The sequence below is a fragment of the Cucurbita moschata genome, unplaced genomic scaffold (assembly GCF_002738365.1).
Source record: "Cucurbita moschata cultivar Rifu unplaced genomic scaffold, Cmos_1.0 Cmo_Scf00001, whole genome shotgun sequence".
Taxonomy (NCBI): domain Eukaryota; kingdom Viridiplantae; phylum Streptophyta; class Magnoliopsida; order Cucurbitales; family Cucurbitaceae; genus Cucurbita; species Cucurbita moschata.
In genome coordinates this window covers 3427083-3441273 of record NW_019268517.1, presented here as the reverse complement: position 1 = coordinate 3441273, position 14191 = coordinate 3427083, and the positions used below count along the sequence as shown (strand labels likewise).

The window sequence follows — 14191 nt, the reverse complement described above, 5'->3', positions numbered from 1 at the left end:
ACAAAAAAAAAAAAAAAAAGCACCTCAGAAAGGAGACCCCAAAACTTTAAGAAATTGACTTCAATCCAAAGGAGAAAGATCTATATGATCATAAGAAAAAAAAAAAAATTGGAGAGATTGATACCGTGCTGAGGTACTAAATCTAACAATATACCAAACCTTCATTCGTAGACCTCTCTACACCCCTAAAAGTTGTAGTATTTCTCTCAATCGTAACCCATATCTCTCTAGAATGACCCCTATACACAACAAAATAGAAGCATGTCAAAGGACTCAATTTAGGGTCTCAATAGTATCCTTGGAGCCATTAAAGGTGCTCTTTTTTTTTCAAGCGAACTTTGTTGTTTCTATCTGCCACTAAGATAATTGGAAGGTCATATTTTATTTGATGTTCATATGCAATGCTGTGATGTCTGTTTTTGCAGCTTGTTTTAGAAGGTGTGAGAGCAAGGCAATTGCACGAGATTATGCTCATCGAGAAACAAACCTTTGAGAAGGAGGTTCAGCAAGCCAATGCATCTCTTGTACTTTACGAGACGAAAACGGATAGAATTGAAGACCAGGTAACATGTTGAACCGTCAACTGTGGTGATGGAGAATTGTAATTTACTTTCTGAATAATTGTGTTATATTTGCTTATTTATCATTGTTGTATGATTATTCTTAACAGTTGAGAGGTTTCTCGGATCATATTCAGAAAATTGAAGAAGGCAAGTTACAAGACACATATACTCTAGAAAACACTAAAAAAAGATTAAATGATATTAGAATAGCATCTCAGCAAATGAGGGAGTCACTTGATCAATCTCAATCTAAAGTTGAAAAAAGTCGAGCGACTCAAGTGGAGCTGCAGATAGAACTAGAAAAAGAGAGGTGTGGATATTTTCTGCTTCTTTTCTGTTTCTTTTACTCTTGCAGAACATGCTAGTGATTGTTAGTACTTTTTAGGTTTGAGAAGAAAAGAATTGAAGAGGAAATAGAAGTTGTTGGCAGAAAGTTTTCACGGCTTGAAGCACAGATGAAAAGTTCATCTGTAGTTGAAAGGCTCCATGGCGAACTTGGGGAATATGAAACGATAGTGAATTGCAAAATTTGTGTCAACAGTAGAAAGCAGGTAATTTTTTTTCCACTTGGAAGTTAGAAATTTTGGTAACGTCCTTGTAATTAATGTGCTTCCATGAGTGTGTGTTCAAAACGTGGAAATCTTCGTTGGCTGGTAGATGAATATCCTATAAAATATAAGTATGTTGTGGATGGTAAAATCAATTGTTCAAAATTGCTTTGTTTGATTCAACAAGTGTGTTGTATCAGGTGTTCATGCTTCGACATTGAATCTTGTACTTTCATGTTCTTCAAGATTTCCTTTTTTCTTATTACGACAACTTGCTCTACATATCTCTGTATGCATCTCTTATTTTCATTTGTGCTTCATTTCATGTTAAAATTTCTTTTCTTTTTGGCGCTTCAGGTTGTCATTACCAAGTGCTTCCACTTATTCTGTAATCCCTGTGTACAAGATATCTTGAAGAGTCAGCATCGAAAATGCCCAAGATGTAGTGCAACTTTTGGGCCCAATGATGTCAAGCAAGTTTTCTTTTGACTTGAACTGGGGCAAACATACCTCTCGATAAGACTTATCTCAACTGCCTTCGGTGCACATTTCATGGCCATTTAGTTGATGCAAGAATTGACATGGAGATACATACAGGTTAATGCGTATGACTGTTAGAATGTAGAGCAAACAGTGTGTGAGACGAGAGCAAGAAATGTGGAAGTCCTGATGCATAGCAATTTAAGCAAATCATTTAGATTGTTGGCTTGGTTCTAGTTTGTGATTTTATTAAAAGTTTATCTAGATGTGTAATTCTTTTACTCTCTTATGATGTGTTTGGAGCAGCTGGAAGCTTTCACTTCACCATTTGCAGATTAATCAGAATCGCTTCACTGCTATACAGCCAGGGGTCCACAGAGGACAAGTTTTTCTTTGCTCAAACAAAGAATTGCACGCCCACTCCAACAGTTGAAGCTAGAGTTAATGTGTGGTGTTCTTTGTGGAACGGGTTTACCCTTGCAAAACAGCTGGTGGAACGTCATCACTCCTCTGCCGGCAGAAGTTTTTGTACATTACTTGGTTAGGTCCTAGAAGCTGATATTTCCTTTTGATTTATCTTATACATTTATTCCTCTTTTTTCTCCCATCTGACGTGTTTGGGGTTCATGCTTTGATGTTTAGCGAATCTATCAATGCACGTGAGGTGCAGAAATTGTTTGTAGCTGCTCTGTTAGTAACTCAGTATAAGATTTGCTTGTTTATTTGGTTTGCTAATTATTCTTTTTCTCATTTATTATTTATTTTTTACTTTTATGTTGGTGCTTGGTCCTTGGTCATGTATCTGTTGGGTGCCCCACTGGCGAGAAAATCAAGATGGAGCTTTATCGTGTTTTTCCATCTCTACAGGCCAAGGATGAACTTTACTTAACCAAAGCAGTTTTCAACATTGAATAATAGAGCATTCTTAAATGTTTACTTAACCAAAGCAGTTTTCAACATTGAATAATAGAGCATTCTTAAATGGCATTTCAACCAATCTGCTAATTCCTGTTGTCCAGAGTACTAGCTATTTGCTGATGTGAGAGTATTTATGCTTTCTATTTTCATACGACTGACTACTAATTTTTCTTCTCTTGGTGCACTTTGGATTAAACTTTTTAACATTTGGTTCACCATTAGTTTGAGGTTAGTTAATTAAGGCGACAGAGAAACCACTCTGTAACGTGCTGCTAGTACAATGCACATAATCTTTGTACATTGTATAGTCTGTTTTCTACTGTTAATCCATATATGAATAGCGTATTTTAGTCCGATTGATGATCCAGATGTTGCTTAAACATAGCATGTGAAATTTCTTGGATGTAATGATTATATTGTAGTTGTGTCTATTGTACGGATGTTGAAATTTGGGCACAGTCAGGATTTATGAGACTGAAGCTCTTCCAAGTCAGAGATTTTCTTAGTTGTATGAATTTTGTGCAAGGTTCCTGTGATTAAATGCATTGATAATCAAGTACTGAAAGATTCTCATCTTTACAAGCATTACTGTAAATTCAATTTGCCAAAATGCTTGCCCCTTCAAGGATAGACCCATCTAAGAGGGAAACGAGAAGGAACAAAATGGAGACAGCTCACCTCAAAAGCATACACGTGCCTCATGATTTCTCCTAAAGCATTTTTGCACCTCCTTTAGGTTCATAAAGCAGCGAATTTGGAGGAAACTTACTACATAGGGTATGTTTTTTTTCTCTCCTTTTCAGTTGGTGCAGAGCCCAGAATTCTTTTTGGCTAAATCTACATGTTCTTGGACAGTTCTTTCTTTCTTTTTTCTTTTCAGCTTCTTACCTTCTTTTGTTCATTTCTCATCTTAGAAACTGATCTCAAGATTGCAGTTGTGTTGATCTGATGCAGACTAAACATTAGGCCAATGATGAGATGAATGGTGATCCTGGTTTTTGGCTGTGGAGCAGATTCCAATAAAGACAATATTGATGTCAACTAGCTCTTGAAGTAACGCCATTTGCAAGGTATTTCAATGATTGTATTATTCTTAATCTGCTTTTCTTCTTGTCGTTACTTTTGTCATATTCTAATTATTATTAGATTAGAAAACATTAGTGGTGCAGTTTAGCAATGGAATACCGTTAATTAAATCCTCCTTTTTTTAGTAAAGGAAAACTGCCCAATAATTAAAGAGGACCATTTCTTCTCTTGAAGTATTTCTCTTGTGGCCAAGGGTTCTCTATCATCCTTTAAACTTTGGCCAAAAGCTAAAGAAAATGATGGCTATTTGGAATATTATAAAGAGGTTATAATGATGGTGAGACAAGATGAATAAGGCCACTAACCACCAAACCTTGTGAATTGAAAACATGTCTCATGTTATGAACAGAATAAGTTGGAATTCTTTCTTAAAAAAATGATGCTTCTCTCTGTTTGCTAGTTGTTGGATGATGGTAATTCAACTACTCTCTCTCTGATTTTTGTAGCAGCCAGCAGCCTTGATGTCATGAACTTGTATTCTTTATTTGATCCTCTTAAAAAATCTCGACGAGATAGCCTTGTTTGAGTAGACACTCGAAAGAATGGATTGCTTTAAGGTCCCCTCCCCAACTATAATGTTTTAAACTTCAATTTATATATATACATATATAGAATCGACTAAAAGATCTGAGTTTTGAGTTTCGTAACTTCTACGTGTTAGAAGTTGAACTCAAATTTTTAGTGGGTTTATGAAATCTCTCCATCGTTTAACTTTAGAATCGTACATGTGCTAATGAAGTATAAATTCTCGAGTAGTAGCTAAATGGATGCAACACTAATTAATGTTTAAAGGTATATTTGATTCGGTTCAATGTCCAATTATGAAATCCTTGAAAAAAGAGGATGAATCCAAACCTAGGTGCAAAGAACCTAGTGGATAAATCAAGAATACATAAACAAAAACAGCAATTGGGCTCGAGAATGCGATTGCATTATAAGGTTGTAATTGAACAGATCGGGCAAGTTCAAATTGACATAACATGAAACCTATTAGTCGGAAGAGTTAAATAAAAAGAAAATGATTTGTACTTCAAATATGTTCTTTTAGAACAATCCAAATCATAAACATTACGATCATTTTGGGATTTATCTGCAACAGCCAATAGTGAGTGAAATTTATTTTCAATCTGTTACTCATTTCTTTATTAGAACCAAAATACATCACCATTGGAAACAGAATTATAATGGAGGAATTTTATGAGACAGTGAAAGATGAGGACATAGTTTGAACTTAAATGGACTCCCAAAACGAAGGCTCTTCCAGCCGGAAACCAGAATGATCGGCCGCCGCACAAAACTGCCATAACGAAGAATGACAAAGAAACCCATCTTTCAAATCAGAACTTCCGACGAACAGATCAGGCAAATCGAACAATGTCTCATCACTAGCGGCCGTCGACGGGGAGTTCGTGGAGTCCTCTGCTCTTTCTCCGCCGTCGCTACCAGAAAACAGAGTCTCCATGTTCTCCGCCGCTTCCCTTCCTTCACCCTCACGGTTGTTTCCCTCCGAAAATGTGGTGGCAGCCGCCTGCGCCGCCGCGGCCTGAATGTCCTTATGGGACTTGGAGAGTGGGCGAGGAAGGAACCGAGCCAATTCAGGGAAATTGAGAAATGCAGAGTGACCCTTTATGGCCAGAGCGGCGGCGTCGTGGGCTCGCGCTGCCATTTCGGCGGTTGGGTAAGTTCCAAGCCAAATCCTGGTCTTCTTCCTTGGCTCACGAATCTCGGAAACCCATTTGCCCCAGTTTCGTTTACGAACTCCTCTGAACATATTATGGTGGCTCTTATCTTCTTCCTCAGAGGTCCTCTGTTTTGTGTTGTCAGAGATGTGTCCATTTCCATGGCTTGTTGCGACAGAGGAAGAGCTGCAAATGATGGTTTCTTTCGCATCAGATGCTTGAATGTAATTGAAAAATGGTTCCATTCGATGATGGTGAGAGGGGCAAAGGCAAAGGCAAAGGCAAAGGCAAAGGCAAAGCCAAGGCCTTGTGTGGTTAAGTATCATTTGGTACAACAAATATGACCCTTTTTATTTCTTTAAGCCATTTTCATGTTTACTTTCATACGACAGCACACTTTTTGTTTTTGTTTTTGTTTTCCTTAATTTTTCTCATTATTTCTCCTTAAAATTAGTCGTATTTATATAAATTGATAACTCGACCAACTCATACTATCACATTCAAATCATGGATCAGATTCTTTTTTTTTTTTTTTTTTGGGTCATGTAGACGAACACGATTCTTCACAATGGTATGACATTGTCTACTTTGAGTATAAGCTCTCATGATTTTACTTTGGGCTTTCTCAAAAGGCCTCGTGTCAATGGAGTTAGTATTCCTCACTTATAAACCCATGATCATTCCCTAAATTAGCCAACGTCGGACTTTCATCATCCAACACCGATTGAATCTTTTGAAAACCAAAAATTTGATTGAGTTTGTGGGTTGATATTTTTCTTAGTTTGGGTCAGATCGATTAACTTGAAAATAGGATTACAATCCGACCCAATCCACTATTGTAACCAATTTTAGTGATGATTTGTGACTTGTAAATGTTTGATAGGTAACCTATATTATGAATAAGCAAAATATATTGAAATAATTAAAAAAGAAAAAGAACGGGGACGACCCATTTTTAAGTTGAGTTGTGAACTTTATTTAAGTTGCTCGGGTCATCAACTCAACCAGTCATGTACACTCCTAAATAGAATTTCGTGTTTATAATTTGATAAATCCGTGCAAATAGTCCATATTATTTAGATAAAAATATTCATAAATAATTTTTTAATAGTGTTATTAACTCATAAAAACTAACATTAACGTTTAGAATCATATGGACTAAATTCTTCTGACTTTTTTTCAAACTATCGATATCAAATAAGCGCGTTGAGTGAAGGAAAAGAAAGAATAAGAGTACAGAAGGACTGGGTCCAAATATTTATTGGAAAAAAAATAGGAAAATATTAAAAAAGAAGGGACTAAATAGAAATTATTTAAAATTAAACAAATAATCCAAAATTGTATTAAAATGCAATGCAAAACATTGGGGAAAAAAAATAAAATAAAATAAAATAAAGCAAATAATCCAAAAACAACCAACTTGGTTACCCAACTGGATTTTAAATAATCCTAGTTGGCCTCTCCCTTTGTGCATGCAAGATGCTCTCATTTCAATTATTATTGCTTTCAAATTCTTTTCCTTTTTTTTCCTTTTTTTTTTCTTCCCTTTTTTCTTTTTTATTTTATTTTTATTGAATTAATCATTTTTTGTCATATTTTAGGACTATTTTGATTTTTTTTTCCTCTTTTTAATTTTAATTTTAATTTTATTATCTTTTTTTTAAAAAATCAAATCTACCTTTAATTTCTAAAACAAAAATTAAAAAAATTGTGAATCGGAGACGAAAATTATTCATAAAATTTTATTTCGAAAGCGTTTTAAAAATTGGTTGACATATATATTATATATATATATATATACACACATGTAGGGTTCATTTGTCTTTAACATAAAAAATTAAAAAAATGTTGAAAATATTTATTTTAGTACATTTGCTGTACTTTTTTCCATTACTTATAACTCTCCAAAATATATATATATATATATATATATAAACATTTGATTTAAAAATTGGGTAAATATATTGATCTCTCATTTTCTTCAATGATTTTTTAGATTTATATTAAAATTATAAAATTATAAAACACTAGATTTAAAATTTGGATATTAAAAAAAATAAATTAAAGTTAACCCAACAAAATTATTGTTATTCTAATATAATTTTATGCATTTTTTTTTCAAATAATTACACAATTTAAATCTAAATTTAGGGTATACATAGATTGAGTTGAAAATTTTTATTTGGTTCAATCTGAAATTTCTAATTGATTGGATTGATAACGTCATCAACAATAGAGATTCCAACTCAATCTAATCAAACTATCTCTTTCCAAGTTAGTTGGGTTAGATTTTCCGTGGTTCTTTTTTTTAATTATTATTTAAAAAAAAAATCATATTTATCCATTAGACATGACCATTAAATTTTAATTCTATTTTCTCACACGTCCTTAAATTAAGTTCTAATTTCTCCACCAGCTTTGTTTTCCACCAATGAGAAGTTTTTTTTTTTTTTTTTAAAAAAAGTATTATTTTACTTTCTACCTTCTTAATATTTTAATCAATTGAATTATGTTCGTGTTAATTAATTAAATTGAAATAATTTAAGTTTTATTTTGACAAAAAAAAACAATGTTGTAGGATTATTGATATTTGTATATTTAATTGGAGTTAAGTCAAGTAGAGTTTAACCGGTTAAAAGATACATTTTTTTTCATTCGACAAGCTTCCTTTGAAACAAACGAGAAAGGCTCCTCGCTTGTTTCCAACGAGTTTTGACTGTTGTTCGAAAATTTGAAAGAAAGGAGGAAGCTTTTTGGAGTACAAGTATGTCCGTATACATCTTAGATACATAGATCAAGATAGGAGCGTTCATATGACTCGGTAGTTCGAACAACTCAAATTATCCAACTCAAACTATAAAAGTTGGATTGAATTAGATTTTCTTTTTTATTTGGGTTGGATTAAATTTTTGAAAAATTAAAAATTCAGTTTGATTTGTAGGGTTGACATTTTTTTTGGCCAAGTCAACTCCGAAAAAAAGTAATACATCCCAACTCTACCCTACTTTTAAAAAAGTTAAGAATACTTAACGTGTAAATGTTTGATATTTAAAATTTATAAGATTTTAGTTATTAAGATAACCTGTATCGTAGCCGAGTATATATTTTTTTAAATAATTAAAAAATAACCCGACAATCTAATCCAACCTTTGGGTTGAGTTGTGAACTCTATTTGGGTTGTTCGGGTCTCCATCTCAACCAATCCAAAATTTTCGGTTAGTTCAAAAGATTTTTTCAACCCAATTCAACCCCACCGACATACACCCGAAGATTAAAATCACAACCTAACAAGTATCAAATAGTACATTAGTAATGAATTAGCTAGTATCAGCTAATTGCAATATATAAATTTATTTATTTATTTAGGAACTTTCTTAGATATTATTATTATATGCTAAAATGAATAACTTGCTATTTTATTGTTTGTAATGAGAAAAGAAAATGCACATCATATAAATAATATGAACATCTACGTTTCAAAAATCATAGTCATATTAATATCTCACGAGTATATAGTTTAATTGGTTAAGACAGAACGAAAAAAAAATAATTAAAGCATATATTTTAAATAAAAAAATCATATCAACATAATTATTCTGTAAGTTTATGTTATAAGTGCGAGATTTTCAACATTCGATCTTAAAAAATAAACATACAAAACGGGTAAAAGTGGACAATATCGACCCGCGATGGGCTTGGACGGTTATATAAATGGTATCAAAGTTAGACACTGAGTGATGTGCCGGCGAGAACGTTGGCCCTCATGGGGTGAATTGTGAGATCTCACATCCATTTAAATCATTAAAGGTGTGGAAACCTTTCTATAGCAAATTAAAACTTAAATCATAATTGTACATTTTTTAATAGTTAATACTTTAACTAAACCCGGTACATGTGTTGTCACATCACCGTGTTTAAAGTAATTAAAAAGATATGATCAGACAAATAAAAGTAGAAGAATTTCCATTCGTAAGTATTTTTGATAATCGGATATATTATTGTCAATCAATGACAAAACAAATACATTACCTAACGAGGGATAAAAACATACGAACACCAGAGTTATTTATGGCAATTCATGCCATTACTCATCACACGACCTATCTAAATCAAGACACGGAAATGAACCACGAATATAGCTCAAGAAGGAAGAAAGAATTAGAGAAACGAAGCATAGAAAGGACGAGAGAAACACGCAATATGAACATAGCTCAATTGATTTAAACATGATATCTCCGAAGAAGGGATGAGAAGTACGAATCGTGATCCAATAAAACCCAAAAAGGAAATGAATAAAAGCGATAAGATAAGAAAGCAAATTAATTGAGTAATTAATTAATGAATGGAGAGAATGGGATGATGCCTAAAGACAGACATAGCATGCAAGGGACAGACAGACACAAAAACCTTAAAACTTTACGACAAACAAACCTTAAACTGTTACATTGTGACCGCTTGTTGTTTCCATTTCAGCATTGGCTCAATTCTCCCAACAGTCGTAATCTTTCATTTTCTATAAATTCTTCTCAATCTCTTCCTTTTCCTCTTCAAAGTCCACAGTTTTTGCTTCATTTTCTCTCCACAGACACACACACACACCACACACAGCCCTCAAATGGACTCCCTTCAGGGCTTTAATGGCGCTGATCATTTGAACCCTCAGGCCAAAGAATGGAACCCTCTTTTCGATTGCGCTCCCGAGGAAGATCGCTGCCTCTTTCTCACTTTCTCGAATGGAAACCCGCTCTCGGAACACCAAATTGTTAACTTCTTCACTCGGTACGCCCTTTCTAACCTTCTTTCGTAAGCTATCGTATCTATTATTTCTTGTAGTGTTCTGTTCAGTCGAAGGTGTTCTCTAAGAGTTTTTGTAAGGAGGGGTTGATAGAATTAAGGGATTTTAAAAAGATTTGAACTTTTTAACAGATCTATTGATAAAATAGATTTTTAGGGCGAACGAAAAACGAAGCTCTCGTTATTTCGATTTCGTTTCGTTATTGAATCTTCTTCGCTTTTAATTGATATAAACAGAAACTACGGGTCGTGCATCGAAAGGGTATACGTGCATTATCCGGACGGAGGGACTCAATTGCCATTGTTTGGGAAGGTGGTATTTGTTGCATCTTCAATACCAGCAATAATTCTAGGAGGAAAAGACGAAGCCAAGTTTTCGATTGAGAGCAAGACGTTATGGTGTAAGAGATACGAGGCTCGAAAAACTCGATTTAGAGTTTAGGGTTTAGAGTTCAAAGCCTCTACGACGAAGAAACTAAGGAGTTTAGATCCACCTGATCTCGATCAAAAAGTCGAAAGTTTGTTCATGGTTTGAAATGGAAGGGTAATGTCAGTTTCTTTGCTGAAATAAAGAGCAATTAATGAGGGTTTTGTGCTTGTGATCTTCATTTCTTCTATGTTCTTATATTTTTTTAGGAACTCAAATGAATCAGATCCTCAATTGATGAACATTGCATTTAGAGAAACATCCAACCTAGAAATTAATGAGATTTTCCTTTAACAACAACCAAAATTTAAGGATCCTTCGTGTATAATCTCGATATTCATTACTCGTTCATAGAAAAAGATATATAAATGTATAAGAACGAGTTCAACCATTACCCGCCAAGGATCGAAGAATTGATTTTTATGATTATAATTGATATCTTATCTATTAAATTATGTTCGGATTTACGCGTAATGCACTCGTGAAAACCCCAGTCTCGAAATCTACAAAATTTTGACTCCAATCTTTTTACTATAAAATTAATTATGATTAATTAAAAATATATTTTAAGGTTACTTTGAATACCGACAAAAAAGTAATTTTAATAATTTCAAAAGTACTCTAAAATATAACTCAATTGACATAAATATATATGTAATCTCGATCACAAAGTTAGAGGTTCAAAGTCTTCATTCCATATATGTTGAATCGAAAAACGTGCAAAACAATATATACAATTTACTTACCTTATAAAATGCCAAATTTATACTTCCCTTAGATAATATAATAATAATAATAATAATATTTTAATTTAAATATTTTTATTTGTATCAAAATTGAAAAAATAAAATAAAATTCACCTTTGAAGTAACTGGTTAATTAATGGGTTGTTTGGTTGAAAGTTTTGAGGATAAATAATTAATATAATAATTAAATAAAATTTAATTATAAATGTTATATTTCAAAAATAACTAAATATATAAAAAGACATATAAAATATATAATTTAATTAATTATTAATTAAACTTGCATAAATAATTGGAATTAAATAGTATGAAATATATTTTTAATAAAAATATACCAAAAATATAAAATTTCATTATGTTAATAATGATTCAAAATCCTCTGGATTTTGTGTCACGTGCTAACACCATGACACCCTTCACAATCTTCTACGAACTCATGCCAAACTCGGCTGCATAACCTGTGCTATCTAACTAACCATCGGAATCAGGTTCTTCTTCAGATTAGGAATATATCTGACATCCTTTAATGTTCACTGATTCCAATCTGGAGTTTGTATGGAGACATCTCTCTTTTCTTCAATCTCCAAGGTTTTGTCGTCAGCAAGGTTTTGTTGTCAGCAAGATATACCTTCCCCAAAGTTTCCTGATTTGAAATTTTGAAATGATCCCTAATTTGGAAACGATGCACCTGAATTCAAGATTCAATTGAGTTATCCACACTAAGGATTAGAGCATCCTTGGTATCTTCTGCTGAATGTATAGAATCATCTCATCTTCAGATTTGTGATTTTTTTTTTTTTTTCGCATCAAATACACCTTATTCATAGCCGACGGTTTCTCATAAATATTCGACAACGTCTTCAGCAGATTTGACGTTGTCTTCTCCTTGATGATATTAAACGCCATGTTTTTGGACACAACCGGATCAACCCTAAGGCTTGATGATTCTTAAGCTTTCACTGCTCCGTGGTCATAGTATCCGGCTTCACCCCTAACAAGGGTTCGTGAAGACCTTTATGGTACAGATAATCTTCAATTTGCATCTTTCAGAAACTGAAATCGGATCCATCAAACTTTCCAATTCCAATCTTTGAAATTTCCATCTTCACAGATTGTGGTGAATCTCGCCCCGCTCTAATACCAGTTGTTAGCTATGATACCAATTGTTAGGATCGCTCAACAACGCACACACTCGATCAAGATGAACACAAAGAACAGGAGAGAGAAAATATAAAGAGGAATGTTCTAAAGGTTTTATCATTGATGACTTCAAGTATGTACAATAAGGTAAAAAACAAAGGATTAAGAAAAGTACATTTGGCTAATGGGATATATATGGTTTCAATTTTCTAGATAGAGCTTCCAAACATTTAAACCTATTAATATAATCTAACAAATATATCTTTATCAAATCTTTACCAAATATCTACCATATATATCTCTATCAGATCTTTACTAAATATCTTCCAAATATATCTCTACTTGTTCTAGGCATTAGGCTCTATATCGAAACAGGTACAACATTTGAATGAGTGATCCTCTAGATATGATGACTAAAAAAGACTTAAAATAATATTTTCTTGTTGACCTCCTAGGAATTTTCTTTTTGACCTCCGAGGAATTTTCTTAAGATGCATGTAAATAAGAACAAAACATGCTGAAATGACTCGTGTTGGTCTATGGGGATAGTCTTCACTCTCGAGAAGCGAGCATGTGAGTGAGGACTAAACATGTTGTAAGGACTCGTGTTGGTCTATGGGGATAATCTTCACTCTTAAGAAGCGAACATGTGAGTGATGATAAAATATGTTGGAAGGACTCATGTTGGTCTGTGGTGATAGTCTTCCCACTTAAGAAGCGAGGATGTGAGTGAGGACAAAACATGTTGGAAGGACTCGTGTTGGTCTGTGGGGATAATCTTCCCTCTTAAGAAGCGAGGAGTAGGTAACATGACAATGTTGCAGAGGATGCGTGGGAAAGTTAGGGCCTTCAAGTGATATGGATTTTGAATCTTGAACATAGGGCGTGACAATTAAGAAGCGAGAAGTAGGTAACATGACCATGTCACAAGGGATGCAAGAGAATGTCGGGATAGTCTACACTCTTAAAAAGCAAGGAGTAGGTAACGTGACCATGTCACAGGGGATGCAAGGGAATGTCGAGGCCACCAAGTGGTCAATCTAGATTTTGAATCTTAAACATAGGGCATGACAATTAAGAAGCGAGAAGTAGGTAACATGACTATGTTGCACGGGATGTAGGAGAATGTCGGAATAGTCTACACTCTTAAGAAGCAAGAAGTAGATAACGTGACCATGTCGCAGGAGATGCAAGAAAATATCGGGATCATCAAGCGCCGAATTTATATTTTAAATGCTAAACATAGGTCATGAAAATTATCCACAATATTATAATGATAATTAAAGCTTTTGTAGCGGAAAAAAGATTGAAAACAAGAAAACATTGAAAACTATATAACAAACATGGGTCAAGCTTACGTACCGTTCATATCAAACAAAACCTTAAGACCTCTCGTGAATTCACTTCAATTTATTAAAAGAAACGAAAATTACAACTAATTACAAAACGATCTAATCTTGAGTTACTAATAATTTTTCTTAAATTATAAATTTAGTTATTATGATTTTAGATATTAAAATTATTCTTTATTAATTGTCCTTAAAATGTTGAAGGATTATATTTAGAGATTAAATTGTAATCAGACTAAATTTGTAATTTAATCAAAATTTAATTATTTCATACAATAAATAATACAATATTTAAAGTCGCTCCTTTTAGAAATTATATACCGATCCAATTTTAGAACGTTATGAAAAGTCAAAAATAATATTATATATATATATATTTTTTTTTTTTGGAAAGAACGAGGATATTTTTATAAACAAATGACAAAGTTGTGGGGTGTTTTTTTTTTTTTTTTTTTTTTTTA

At 33.2% G+C, this 14191-nt stretch overlaps 3 protein-coding genes across 3 annotated transcripts in view; 2 read left to right on the top strand and 1 right to left on the bottom strand.

Annotated features, from left to right (window-relative positions):
* The window catches only part of LOC111449237 (E3 ubiquitin-protein ligase BRE1-like 1), a 19291-nt gene extending 16962 nt beyond the window's left edge, over positions 1-2329 (top strand). The window contains exons 16-19 of the mRNA XM_023089045.1: positions 426-563; positions 671-873; positions 949-1114; positions 1469-2329. Coding sequence (XP_022944813.1) covers positions 426-563; positions 671-873; positions 949-1114; positions 1469-1600 — 639 coding nt within the window. The 3' untranslated portion in view covers positions 1601-2329. The remainder of the gene's footprint in view (positions 1-425; positions 564-670; positions 874-948; positions 1115-1468) is intronic.
* Positions 2330-4672: 2343 nt separating this feature from the next.
* On the bottom strand, positions 4673-5671 carry LOC111449118 (ethylene-responsive transcription factor ERF038-like). Its single transcript, XM_023088998.1, has one exon. The coding sequence runs from the start codon at positions 5598-5600 to the stop codon at positions 4827-4829; it is 774 nt and encodes a 257-aa protein (XP_022944766.1). The 5' UTR covers positions 5601-5671; the 3' UTR covers positions 4673-4826.
* A 4171-nt stretch (positions 5672-9842) lies between these two features.
* Positions 9843-10545, top strand: LOC111449194. The gene is made up of 2 exons (XM_023089013.1): positions 9843-10053; positions 10306-10545. Exons 1-2 carry the CDS (start codon positions 9890-9892, stop codon positions 10508-10510), a joined length of 369 nt encoding a protein of 122 aa, XP_022944781.1. The 5' UTR covers positions 9843-9889; the 3' UTR covers positions 10511-10545.
* Positions 10546-14191: the final 3646 nt, after the last annotated feature.